This window comes from Anguilla anguilla, chromosome 3 (assembly GCF_013347855.1).
Source record: "Anguilla anguilla isolate fAngAng1 chromosome 3, fAngAng1.pri, whole genome shotgun sequence".
Lineage (NCBI taxonomy): Eukaryota > Metazoa > Chordata > Actinopteri > Anguilliformes > Anguillidae > Anguilla > Anguilla anguilla.
In genome coordinates, this window is record NC_049203.1 from 5,367,235 (window position 1) to 5,381,096 (window position 13,862).

The 13,862-nt window shown below is 38.5% G+C and overlaps 2 protein-coding genes across 4 annotated transcripts in view; both read left to right on the forward strand.

Annotated features, from left to right (window-relative positions):
- Positions 1 to 13,862, forward strand: part of LOC118222479 (immunoglobulin superfamily member 3-like) — a 125,812-nt gene that overhangs the window by 88,029 nt on the left and 23,921 nt on the right. Inside the window, exon 11 of the mRNA XM_035408109.1 lies at positions 4,254 to 4,303. Coding sequence (XP_035264000.1) covers positions 4,254 to 4,303 — 50 coding nt within the window. The remainder of the gene's footprint in view (positions 1 to 4,253; positions 4,304 to 13,862) is intronic.
- Positions 9,990 to 13,725, forward strand: LOC118223782 (immunoglobulin superfamily member 3-like). Of its 3 annotated transcripts, XM_035410766.1 has the most exons (7): positions 9,990 to 10,119; positions 10,264 to 10,617; positions 11,026 to 11,379; positions 11,721 to 11,828; positions 12,203 to 12,232; positions 12,836 to 12,885; positions 13,026 to 13,725. In XM_035410766.1, exons 1-7 carry the CDS (start codon positions 10,077 to 10,079, stop codon positions 13,152 to 13,154), a joined length of 1,068 nt encoding a protein of 355 aa, XP_035266657.1. In that variant the 5' UTR covers positions 9,990 to 10,076; the 3' UTR covers positions 13,155 to 13,725. The 3 variants fall into 3 exon arrangements, with proteins under 3 accessions (XP_035266657.1, XP_035266658.1, XP_035266659.1); XM_035410767.1 differs by lacking the exon at positions 12,203 to 12,232; XM_035410768.1 differs by lacking the exons at positions 11,721 to 11,828; positions 12,203 to 12,232.

The following is a 13,862-nucleotide window of genomic DNA, read 5'->3' on the forward strand; positions in this document are numbered from 1 at the left end:
TGGTCCTGCAGCTCTCCCAGGTTTCTGGAATAACAGGGTGATGGAGGGACAGCTCACCATCACCCTTCCTGGCATCACAATTTGCACAGCTAAGATTTTTAAATGAAATTCCTGATTGCAGTTATGCAAGAAGTTTAAAGAAATCAATTTTGAAAAAGTTGTATTGCTGTTCATGTAGTCATGTATTTAGAGAGCTTAATTTACGATTTTTAAATTTTTTAAAATTTATTTCATTTATTTATTTTAAAACTTATATATTCTAAGTTTAAATGCAACTAGGTGCATTGAACTGGCGCTTCATTGAGACAAGGCCAGGAGAGATAACAGAGGAAGTCCCCTTAATGAGGCCATTGTGATGTCATCCAGTGACAGAACCTCAGGCCTCTGACATTGATACCCTGGATATGGACAATCTACGGTATGTAAGTTATTGCTGGTACATTGCTTATTCTATTATGAGAAAATGTATCAGTTATGAATTATGAGTTGTGCAATTACAAATCATAGAATAACATACTTAAAGAGAAATCACACTGGTTACAGAGCAGTGCAAAATCACAATGAAAGATCAGGTGTGACATCACAGTATGAACATTCCAGTGAGCTGCCCAATGTTCTGAACTCATTAGCATAATTAGCCATTCTAAACTTTTGGGAGGCTCTCATAGTAAAGACAACAGATCTTTTTTGTTGTTGTTGTTTTTGACCACTTTTTTAATGTTTGCAGATGATAGAAGTTGAAAAATATCAAAAATGCATGTGAATGCAGAATCCTGTATCAATCCACCTACGGGCAGCACTGCCTCCTACTCTTGGAATGGGACAGCAGAGAAATTCAGCACCATGGACACTGCACACAAACACACATGCAATCACACACACACACACACACACACACACACACATACACACATACATGAGCACACACACACACACACACACACATATACACCCACGCACACACACATACACACATACACACACATGCACACACGCACCCACACACATATACACGCACGCACACACACACAGAGACATATTAAACTGTAGTACGAATTGAGGTGCCTTTTTAAATCTAAAGTTACTCTCAAAGTAAGCCAGTTAAAACATTGTGAAGACTTCCACATTATTGCACTGTAAATAACAACTGGATTATTATTATTATTTGACCTATATTAAACAGGATGGAAATAATGACATCAGCGTTCTTTTTTTGCAATGAGGGTGTTTATCAGCAGATGCTTGTGCAGCTCTTGTGCACCCAAATCATTAAACAGCCAATCAAATCTGCCCCTGACATGTGCCCTCCTACTGTTCAGTGAATGACAAGAAATTATTACCTCATGTCCTCCTCTCATCTGTACAGTTTGAGTTTTACAGTGCAGAGGACAAACAGGGTCTCAGGCAGAAGAGAGTCTCCAGAGGAGGAGAGTTCAGATACAGTGATGCCGCCACTCTGTGCTGTTCTTGTGCTTTTCAGCAAAGTCTGTAAGTGTATAATTATTAACTTAATAGTCAAAACAAGTCTGCTCAAAGACAGTATGGAGACATTTATACAGAGATCAGTGTTTTTCCTGTATTGTTCCCATTGTCAGTTGAAGGTGCTTTCTATTTTATTTCCAGATGGTCTGCTTGGGAAGAACATAGTTCAGCCTGATGTGCTGGTGACAGCTCAGCTTGGAGACAGTGTGACTCTCCGATGTTTCTATGCTAAAGATGATGGGCAATGGTACAGATGGCTTAAGCAGCCTCTTGGACAGAAGCCTGAGCAATTGTTAATGATATTAAATTCTGAACCTTATACTGTAGATTTCAATGTGTTTATAAACAGTACGCGCCTCAGTGCTAAAGCAGCAAAGGGGACCTCGAACCTGACTGTGTCACAAGTAGAGCCGTCGGATTCAGCCACATACTACTGCGCTATTGTGCTCTACAATAATATCAGCTTTGGAGAAGGAACTACATTAATGGTCCTGGGTAAATATGAACCTTCAGTGCACGTCTTATACTTCTTTTTTCTTGTACAGGATTTTGAAAGTGATTTAAAATTTGAAAAAATCTTAAGAAATCAGATCTTTTTTTGTAGGGTCACTAAAACTCTGCTTTGTGTACTCATGCTTTGTGTAAGCATTAAGAAATTGAGGTATATTAACATTTGTGATTACTGGAGATACTGTATGTTCAGCTAAACAGGCTAAAATTGCATTATTATTTTTCTAAACTCATTGAGACAAACAACATAAATAGACATTTTCTTTATTTCTTTATTTTCTTCTTTACTTAGCTAATTGCTAGTTTGGAAATGACAAAACCAGATTTAAAATAGTGTTTGTACAAAAAGAAAACCCTGCATATGCTTTTGAATTACAGAAATACTAAAATTATGATCGAATCCAAGCTTGTATCCTGTTATAATTTTAATTATTGAACTGAATTCCTCAGGGTCAAAGTCACACAGCAGGGCAGTAGTACTACAGCCCGAGTCTGAGTCAGTGCATTCTGGAGACTCTGTGACTCTGCAGTGTACAGTACACACTGAGACCTGTGCAGGAGAACACAGTGTGTACTGGTTCAGACAGGGCTCAGGAGAGTCCCCTCCAGGAATCATTTCCACCCATGGAACCAGGAGTGATGAGTGCCAGAGGAGCTCTGGGGCTGTGTCTCCCACACAGAGCTGTGTCTACAACTTCCCCAAGAGGAACCTCAGCTCCTCTGATGCTGGGACTTACTACTGTGCTGTGGCCACTTGTGGGGAGATCCTGTTTGGGAACGGGACCAAGCTGGACTTTGAGCGTAAGTAAAAAAATCAATCACATAATAAAAGCATTGTCTCAGTTTTTAAAAAGTTCATGCATTTTTTTATCAAATATTTTTTTTCTAAATCATGTTCTATTAAGTCAATGTAACCAGTAGAACATACTTCATCTGATATTATTGGGTTATTGTTTAACATAAATATATATATATATAAAATTAATGAGCATATTTTATATGCAAGTTGTTAATTGTTTTCCATGCCTCATTGTTATTCTCATGCAGATTAGTTTTTAGACAAGTAATACTGTCGTTGTCCTTCTATGCTCTTATTCATATTTTTCAAGCAGGGTGTTTACTAAATCTTTCTTTTAAAATGTCAGGGAATGAACATCTTCCTCTTTATTGCTTGGCGGGAGCTTTGACGTTGAGTGTGATCCTAAATATTGTCCTCATTCTGAAAATGAGAAAAACCTGTGAGAAATGCAAAGGTAAGAGTCAAAGTTATTAATGTGTGGAATATGTCATGATTATTATTTACAACATTTTTTTTCAATAAATCTTCTGTTAATTCAAATCAGACTAGGATGAAACATGCAAGATTGTAAAAATACACAGTACCTTAAAGGGCGCAGTCAAAAAAAATAAAAATAATCTGTGAAAATATGTAGTGTTTTCTGTAAAGTAGTTGGCTTTCAAAATTTGACAACAATTTTGTCATCTTCATGAAAGGCTATTTCATAAGTAGCATGCAGAAATATTCACATACAGTCCGTGTACAGTTCTCTAAAGCAAAATCAGTTTAATAATATAACATACAGTTGCTCCATGGGTGCTGATGACCGTCTTCTCACTACTTTTAGATATGTGCACATCATGTACACATATCACAGGTAAAAGCAAGCCAAACGTCTCTTCAATTTATGACACTTGACATTCTGATAGTGATTCCAATGTTATGTATTGGTTCAAGTATTTCAGTTTTTTATTTTATTTTTACATTTTTTTTGGTACTAGTTGGCACTAACCAAATTATAGACATTATAGCTATGGCGTGACCCCAAGATTATGAAAAAATATTCTTAAACAAAAGTCAATAAAATTGAGTGCAGAATGAGCAGAATTAACTGCCATCCAAACAAATTAAACTACTTTTTAAGTGATATGTAATCTCCATTGAAGCCTATCCTTATTCCCTGGTGATTATATAATCAATGCACTCCTCAGGTATACTCCTCCTTGGAGCAGCAACTTACTGTCCTACAGTAGTGAATGTAATTGACTATATTAAAAACTACTACCAGAAGTGCTACGACTGCTATGAATATTATTGTATATAGTAAAAATAATAGTAATAGGAATATTAATAATAAGAAGAAAAAGAAGAAGTGCAGTACAAAAAGAAGAGGAGCTTTCGTAACTTTAAAAACCAGTGCATGAATTGAGTAATTCGTTTTTGACAACCACCAGCAGTTTACATTTTCCTTTTACTGACACAGGAGCTGCATCAAACAACCAAGTGAGCGGAGAAGACTTGGCCAGCAAACAGGTAAAAATATTATCTAAAAAATAATAAATAAATAAATAGTTATTTTCTGTGGAGAATATCCTGGTTACAGTATTGTCAGTGTAGTATTATTAGTATGAAGTGTAGTCACATGTGGTGTGTATTTCTTTTTCTTTTAGTGTCAAGAGGAATCAATGAATTACGCTGCTTTGACTTTCACCAACAAGAAACCCAAAGTGAGGACGAAAAAGAAGGAAGTGCAGAAAGAAACAGTTTACTCAGATATGAGATTTAGAGACCGCGAGTGAAGCTTTCCATAAAAGCTATCTTCGTCACAAGGATAATCAAAATATTCCCTCGCTAGAATTGTTGAACATCATACTATGTGGCTGTACATTTTATAACACTTATAGGATTTGCCTACAGCTGTGCTTTTTCTTAGATTCTTCTGTTTTTCAAATACACAAAGTAAAAATTGTGCACTCTCTGGCAGTATCTGATAAATGGTCCTCAGTGTTGTTGAATGGGTTTGGGGCAGTAGTGTAGTTTACTGCTTAGGGAACAGGACCCAATTCTCAGGTGACACACTGCCCTTTGACCTGTATTATTGAGCAAGGATGTTATCCTGAATGACGTCATGCTATAACTGTATAAAATGAAACGGTGTGCACATGTAAAATTGCATGAGTGCCTGCTAAATGCCAGTAATGTGATGTCACACAGAGATGGGAGAGTGAAATATTAGGACTACAAAACAAGGTCAGACTGTTAATGTGTCAGCAGTGATTCACTGATTAGACGGAATCAAAATGTTTTGCAATGTACAGTTTTTGTGATTCAGAGCTAGTCAGTAATAAGAATAAATAGTAGATCCATTCATTTTGGGGTTAATAGACATTGTTTCAGCTGGGGAAAGTGGGGTTATTTCCACAACTGTTTATGAAAGGTCAAATGCTGTTCCAAAAAGTTTCCATTCAATAAAATATTCATCACACACAATGGGGTACAACAGTTTGGCCACCGCTGGTCAAATTGCATGTCTCTCTAAAACTTCTCTCTAAATGTATCTCTGGTGATTGTGGGCAAAGAGCTTCTATTTTATCAGTCCAAAGCACTTTGTGCCAAAAAAGCCTCAGGCGCACGTAACTGTAGTGTCCGCAGGTCCATTGCAGTGGTATGTAAGTTTGCATACCCAAACAGTCTACAGGCAGTGCTATTGGAGTCATTAGGCGAACGCACTGACTGCCAAATAAATTCATATATCAGACAATCAGCATTGATAAATGGGATACATTTCTAATACACAGATAATTTGTCTGCACATCCATACCAGGGCTGGATCTGGCACAACTACTCATATGTGTCTGCCACTGCTTAGCCAGGAAAAACATCGCTGTGAATATAGGCACTCTCCTGCATGCTTTATAACAGCTGGATATGCTTTCTGAAGGCTAGGCCTCTTGCTTGCAGAGCCCTCCCTGTACCTTCAGAAACAAAAACACTTCCTGTATGCACAGCGACAGCTTTCTTGCGTTCTCAGTTACTGATGCTGTGCTGTATGTTTTAGAACAACTGGGTACATGTTCAGACACAATGACTCAGTGGCAGATTCCTTCCTGTGTACAGGGACAGAGCATGAACAGGGTCTCACTTGCATTTCCTGCTGAGAAGCCTGTCAGGTGTTCACAGGGGCCGATAATCTAGAGAACAAGGAGAGAGTAATGCCCTTACCCTGACTGGACTTGCAACTATAAAGTATTTAGTTTTGACAGCATAATATTAAACGATGACCCTAAAATCACAAAATGGAGGCCTTAAAGGTCACGTGGACAAATACCTTCGGCTGATATGCTTCCTGCTCTGAGGTCACTGCACTGCTTATTGTTTCTGAAAGCTTTTGCACACGGCTCTATCTTTCATTACCAGAAAAATGTGTTTGTCTGTTTCAGACTGCTTTGTTGTGGTGACAGGAGAGGTTCACTTATTTTCCACTCACAGCCTTATACATTCAGCTCTACACAGACCAGAGCTGCACAGGAAGACTGACCTGCAGCTCCTCCCTCTCTCAGCGCTGAAACCACACTGACGCTTCAATCAAATTCACCCGCCTCACACCTCAGACCACCTTTCCATTACAACAGACCAGACAAGAGAGGCCTAGAAGCCAGTGCGCTTTTATATATAAACTGTCCCCACGATTTAAATATACACTCAATAAGTCATAAAACATCTTTTAAAATACTGAAATGTGAAAATCTTTATCATTCCCCTCCTTTTCCTGCCCTGATGGTACATTCCATGGTCATGTGACCAGCTGTGGTGACACGGGACATGACAGTTTTCTTGACTCATTCAGGACATGCTGTATTCTTCATAATGAATGTATGTGCAGAGAAAGGCGTGGAGCAGAATGGACTCAAAGGAAACTATCATTTTATCATTGGGGGGGGGGGGGGGGGGGGGGGGGGGGTTGCATATCAGGATGTGAGTGTACAGGTGAGGGGGAAGAGAGAGTGCGTGCCTGTGTGTGTGTGACCAAAGAAAGTAGTATCCCAGTAAGTTAAATTCCATTGCGCACTGGGTGTCAGGGCAGTATTAATTATTGTCCGGAACTGGTTTTGTTTCCTGTTTATAACCTTTTTCCCTTTGAGATCATGCTGGAGATCACGCTCTGAGACCTGTTTGCTGGTCTGAGGGGAGTTTTTGCACAATGCTGGAGGTGCAGCTCTGTTTTGGCCTGACTCTCTGGCCACTGACTGAAAACAAAACCTCTCTGCTCTGCCTTTGTGGTTTCCTCTGCATGCACTCCTTTCACAACTGGCACCTCCCTCTCTGTCTGCCTGACTCTCTTTCTCTCTCTCTCTCTCTCTCTCTAATTTCCTGTGGTACTTCAGAATGAGCAGAACTGGGTGTGCTCTCTTGAGATATAGACTGCATGTAATCACTGATTATGAAGAATAACACATTTTTCTTAGATCAGAGAGCTGCCACACATCTGTTGCAAGTAGTTTGAGGATTACTAATCATGGCCTTTTGTTGGCCATTATATTACCGTTCACTGAGCTCAAACCACCCTTTGACATGTTGGTATAATAGGAGTTCAAACATTCTCCAAAGGTAAACATTTTGATTTAATCCCAGATTAGCTTCCAAAGACTCTTCTTAATGATTCCTTTACCCTTACAACCCTTGTGATGCATTGTTGGGGGTGGCAATCAAATGGTGAACAAGTAAAATAAAGTCAAAAACATGCATTGCCTTTCCTTAGCCCTCTACATGCACCCTTTTCATACATTACCAGGCATCTGTCATTTCAGTGGGGTCAGAACTACATGTGCTCTTTTTAAGATAATCAGTGATTACACACCATTTCTTTTTGAAGAATACACTTCGAGAACTCAGTTCAAATGGCTGTCAAATCTTTCATAAACGGTTAGAAAGCTTTCTAATCATGATCTTTCGTTGCCCATTTTTCTAATTTTCACCAAACACAAACCACCGTTTTTTGTAGAGTACGGTGTTTAGACATTTCACAATTGTAAACATTGATTTCATTCAGAACATAAATTGATAGCCCAATACTCTTCTTAATGCTTCTTTTACACCAATAGACTTTGTGATGCAGCGCTGGGGGGTGGCTACTGTATCACACGCGGAAAAGACAAAATAAAATGAAAAATGTACTTACTTTTATTAGTGCAGGAACTGAAAAACAACAACACAATACTTTAAAAAAATTAAAAAAATAACAAAACTAAACGAGGAAACTGCCATGAAAAATAATCCAGAGGCCAAAAGTCCACAACAAAATAACTCTTCAAACACAACAACAACCTTTCAGAAAAAGGATTCCTTACGCCTGTGAGCAAGGCCCTTTAATAAGGCCCAGTGATTAGGCAATGGGGAGCAGCTGGCCTAATTACAATGAGCCACACCTGCCCCCCTGCCTGTGAGAAGGGCCGGTGCTGTCCATGGTCCTGCAGCTCTCCCAGGTTTCTGGAATACCTGGGTGCTGGAGGGACAAGCACATCATCATGTGTCCTGGCATCACAATTTGCTCAGCTTAGATTTTTAAAGGAAATTCCTGATTGCAGTCATATGCAAGAAGTTTAAGTTTCTTTAAACTTCTTGCATATGACTGCAATCAGGAATTTCCTTTAAAAATCTAAGCTGAGCAAATTGTGATGCCAGGACGGATGAAAGAAGTTTTTGAAAAAGTTTTATTGCTGTTCATGCAGTCATGTATTTTGAGAGCTTAATTTATGATTTTTAGATTTTCTTAAATTTATTTCATTTATTTATTTAAAAACGTATATGTTCTAAGTATGAATGCAAATAGGTGCATTGAACTGGTGCTTCATTGAGACAAGGCCAGGAGAGATAACAGAGGTAGTCCCCTTAATGAGGCCATTGTGATGTCATCCAGTGACAGAACCTCAGGCCTCTGACATTGATACCCTAGATATGGACAATCTACGGTATGCAAGTTATTGCTGGTACATTTCTCATTCTATTATGAGATAATGTTTCAGTTATGAATTATGAGTTGTGCAATTACAAATCATGAAATAACATATTTAAAGACAACTCACCCTGTTTTCGGTGGAGTGCAAAATCACAATGTAAGATCAGGTGTGACATCACAGTATGAACATTCCAGTGAGCTGCCCAATGTTCTGAACTCATTAGCATAATCAGCCATTCGAAGGTTTTGGGAGGCTCTCATGGGAAAGTCAACAGTTCTTTTTTTGTTGTTATTGTTTTTGACAACTATTGTTCATGTTTTCAGCTGATAGAAGTTGAAAAATACCAAAAATGCTTATGAATGCAGAATCCCGGCCCAATCCACCTACGGGCAGCACTGACTCCTACTCCTGGAATGGGACAGCAGTGAAATTCAGCACCATGGACACTGCACACATAAACACACACACACACACACAACCATACTCACACACACACACACACACAACACACAAATACACACACACATACACATACACCTCCATGCACAAACACGTACATGCGTACTCACACACACACACACACACAAACACACACACATATACACCCACGCACACACACATACACACATACACACACACGCACACACGCACACACGCACACACGCTACCACACACATATACAACCACGCACACATACACCACACACAAACACACACACACATACACACACACCACACATATACACACACACCGACACATACACCTCCATGCGCACACACATACATGCGTGCGCACACACACGCACGCACACACATATACACCTACACGCACAGACACACATACACAGATACACACACACGCACCCACACACATATACACCTACGCACGCACACACACACACACACACACACACACAGACATATTAATCTGTAGTACGAATTGAGGTGGCCTTTTCAAACTAAAGTTATTCTTAAAGTAAGCTATTTCAAACTTTATGAAGACTTCCACATTATTGCACTGTAAATAACAACTGGATTATTATTTGACCTTTATTAAGCAGGATGGAAATAATGACAACTGTTGTCATTATTAATGACAAAATTCTTTTTTTGCACTGAGGGTGTTTATCAGCGTATGCTTGCACCACTCTTGTGCACCCAATAATTTGCCTCATTAAACAGCCAATCAAATCTGCCCCTGAAATGTGCCCTCCTACTGTTCAGTGAATCGCTGGAAATTATTACCTCAAGTCCTCCTCTTATCTGTATAGTTTGAGTTTTACACTGCAGAGGACAAACAGGGTCTCAGGCAGAGGAGAGTCCCCAGACGAGGAGAGTTCAGATACAGCGATGGCACCACTCTGTGCCATTCTTGTGCTTTTCAGCAAAGTGTGTAAGTATAAAACTGTTTTTTTCTTGTCACCCAAAATAACTCTACTCATGGACTCTATGGAGGCTTTTATACAGAAATTAATGATTTATTTTTTCCTTTATTGTCCCCATTGTCAGTTGAAGATGCTTTCTGTTTTATTTCCAGATGGTCTGCTTGGGAAGAACATAGTTCAGCCTGATGTGCTGGTGACAGCTCAGCTTGGAGACACTGTGACTCTCCGATGTTTCCATGCTAAAGATGATGTGCAATGGTACAGATGGCTTAAGCAGCCTTTTGGACAGAAGCCTGAGCAATTGTTAAAGATATTCAATTCTGAACCTTATACTATAGATTTCAATGATTTTATAAACAGCACGCGCCTCAGTGCTAAAACAGCAAAGGGGAGCTCAAACCTGACTGTGTCACAAGTAGAGCCGTCGGATTCAGCCACATACTACTGCGCTACTGTGCTCTACAATGATATCAGCTTTGGAGAAGGAACTACATTAATGGTCCTGGGTAAATATGAACCTTCAGTCCACGTCTTATACTTCTTTATTCTTGTACAGGATGTTGAAGGTGATTTAAAATTTGAAAAAATCTTAAGAAAGCAGATCTTTTTTTTGTAGGGTCACTAAAGCTCTGCTTTGTGTACTCATGCTTTGGGTAAGCATCAAGAAATTGAGGCGCATTAACATTTTCTAAACTCATTGAGACAAAGGACATAATTAGACATTTTCTTTATTTTTTTATTTTTTTCTTTACTAAGCTAATTGGTAGTTTGGAGATGACAAAACCAGATTTAAAATAGTGTTTGTACAAAAAGAAAACCCTGCATATGCTTTTGAATTACAGAAATACTAAAATTATGATCGAATCCAAGCTTGTATACTGTTATAATTTTAATTATTGAACTTAATTCCTCAGGGTCAGAGTCACTCAGAAGGACAGTAGTACTGCAGCAGCCCGAGTCTGAGTCAGTGCAGCCAGGACACTCTGCGGCTCTGCAGTGTACAGTACACACTGAGACCTGTGCAGGAGAACACAGTGTGTACTGGTTCAGACAGGGCTCAGGAGAGTCCCCTCCAGGAATCATTTCCACCCATGGAACCAGGAGTGATGAGTGCCAGAGGAGCTCTGGGGCTGTGTCTCCCACACAGAGCTGTGTCTACAACTTCCCCAAGAGGAACCTCAGCCCCTCTGATGCTGGGACTTACTACTGTGCTGTGGCCACCTGTGGGGAGATCCTGTTTGGGAACGGGACCAAGCTGGACTTTGAGCGTAAGTAAAAAAATCAATCACATAATAAAAGCATTGTCTCAGTTTTTAAAAGGTTCATGCATTTTTTTATCATATATTTTTTTTCTAAATCATGTTGTATTAAGTCAATGTAACCAGTAGAACATACTTCATCTGATATTATTGGGTTATTGTTTAACATATGCTCATTAATTTTTATATATATATATATTTTTAATGTGAGTTGTTAATTGTTTTCCATGCCTCATTGTTATTCTGACGCAGATTCGTTTTTAGACAAGTAACACTGTCAATGTCTTTCTATGCTCTTATTCATATTTTTCAAGCAGGGTGTTTACTAAATCTTTCTTTTAAAATGTCAGGGAATGAACATCTTTCTGTTTATTGCTTGGCGGGAGCTTTGACGTTGAGTGTGATCCTAAATATTGTCCTCATTCTGAAAATGAGAAAAGGCTGTGAGAAATGCAAAGGTAAGAGTCAAAGTTATTAATGTGTGGAATATGTCATGATTATTATTTACAACATTTTTTTTCAATAAATCTTCTGTTAATTCAAATCAGACTAGTATGAAACATGCAAGATCGTAAAAATACACAGTACCTTAAAGGGCGCAGAGTCAAAAAAAATAAAAATAATCTGTGAAAATATGTAGTGTTTTCTGTAAAGTAGTTGGCTTTCAATATTTGACAACAATTTTGTCATCTTCATGAAAGGCTATTTCATAAGTAGCATGCAGAAATATTCACATACAGTCCGTGTACAGTTCTCTAAAGCAAAATCAGTTTAATAATATACCATACAGTTGCTCCATGGGTGCTGATGACCGTCTTCTCACTACTTTTAGATATGTGCACATCATGTACACAGATCACAGGTAAAAGCAAGCCAAACGTCTCTTCAATTTATGACACTTGACATTCTGATAGTGATTCCAATGTTATATATTGGTTCAAGTATTTCAGTTTTTTATTTTATTTTTACATTTTTTTTGGTACCAGTTGGCACTAACCAAATTATAGACATTATAGCTATGGCGTGACCCCAAGATTATGAAAAAATATTCTTAAACAAAAGTCAATAAAATTGAGTGCAGAATGAGCAGAATTAACTGCCATCCAAACAAATTAAAATACTTTTCAAGTGATATGTAATCTCCATTGAAGCCTATCCTGATTCCCTGGTGATTATATAATCAATGCACTCCTCAGATATACTCCTCCTTGGAGCAGCAACTTACGGTCCTACAGTGGTGAATATAATTGACTATATGAAATACTACTACCAGAAGTGCTACGACTGCTATGAATATTATTGTTAATAGTAACAATAATAGTAATAGTAATATTAATAATAAGAAAAAGAAGAAGTACAGTACAAAAAGAAGAGAGGCTTTCTTAACTTTAAAAACCAGTGCATGAATTGAGTAATTCGTTTTTGACCACCACCAGCAGTTTACATTTTCCTTTTACTGACACAGGAGCTGCATCAAACAACCAAGTGAGGGGAGAAGACTTGGCCAGCAAACAGGTAAAAATATTATCTAAAAAATAATAAATAAATAAATAAATGAATATATAAATAAATATTTCTCTGTGGAGAATATCCTGTTTACATTATTATCAGAATGAAGTGTAGTCATATGTGGTGTGTATTTCTTTTTCTTTTAGAGTCAAGAGGAATCAATGAATTACGCTGCTTTGACTTTCACCACCAAGAAACCCAAAGTGAGGAGGAACAAGAGGGAAGTGGAGAAAGAAACGGTTTACTCAGATATGAGATTTAGAGACCGCGAGTGAAGCTTTCCGTAAAAGCTATCTTCGTCACAAGGATAATCAAAATATTCCCTCGCTAGAATTGTTGAACATCATACTATGTGGCTGTAAATTTTATTACACTTATAGGATTTACCTGCAGCTGTGCTTGTTCTTAGATTCCTCTGTTTTTCAAATACACAAAGTAAAAATTGTGCACTCTCTGGCGGTATCTGATAAATGGTCCTCAGTGTTGTTGAATGTGTTTGGGGCAGTAGTGTAGTGTACTGCTTAGGGAACAGGACCCAATTCTCAGGTGACACAATGCCCTTTGACCTGTATTATTGAGCAAGGATGTTATCCTGAATGACTTCATGCCATAACTGTATAAAATGAAACGGTGTGCACATGTAAAATTGCGTGAGTGCCTGCTAAATGCCAGTAATGTGATGTCACACAGAGATGGGAGAGTTAAATATTAGGACTACAAAACAAGGTCAGACTGTTAATGTGTCAGCAGTGATTCACTGATTAGGCGGAATCAAAATGTTTTGCAATGTACAGTTTTTGTGATTCAGAGCTAGTCAGTGATAAGAATAAATAGTAGATCCATTCATTTCGGGGTTCATAGACATAGTTTCAGCTGGAGAAAGTGGGGTTAGTTCCACAACTGTTTATGAAAGGTCAAATGCTATCCCAACCAGTTTCCATTCAATAAAATATTCATCACACACAGGGGGTGCAACAGTTTGG

Excerpts from the sequence above, each read along its gene's own strand:
- LOC118223782 (XM_035410766.1), top strand. The coding sequence starts at position 10,077 with ATGGCACCACTCTGTGCCATTCTTGTGCTTTTCAGCAAAGTGT. Across the intron at positions 10,618-11,025 it reads AACTACATTAATGGTCCTGG|GGTCAGAGTCACTCAGAAGG; the intron begins GTAAATATGAAC and ends TTAATTCCTCAG. Across the intron at positions 12,886-13,025 it reads AAGACTTGGCCAGCAAACAG|AGTCAAGAGGAATCAATGAA; the intron begins GTAAAAATATTA and ends TTTTTCTTTTAG.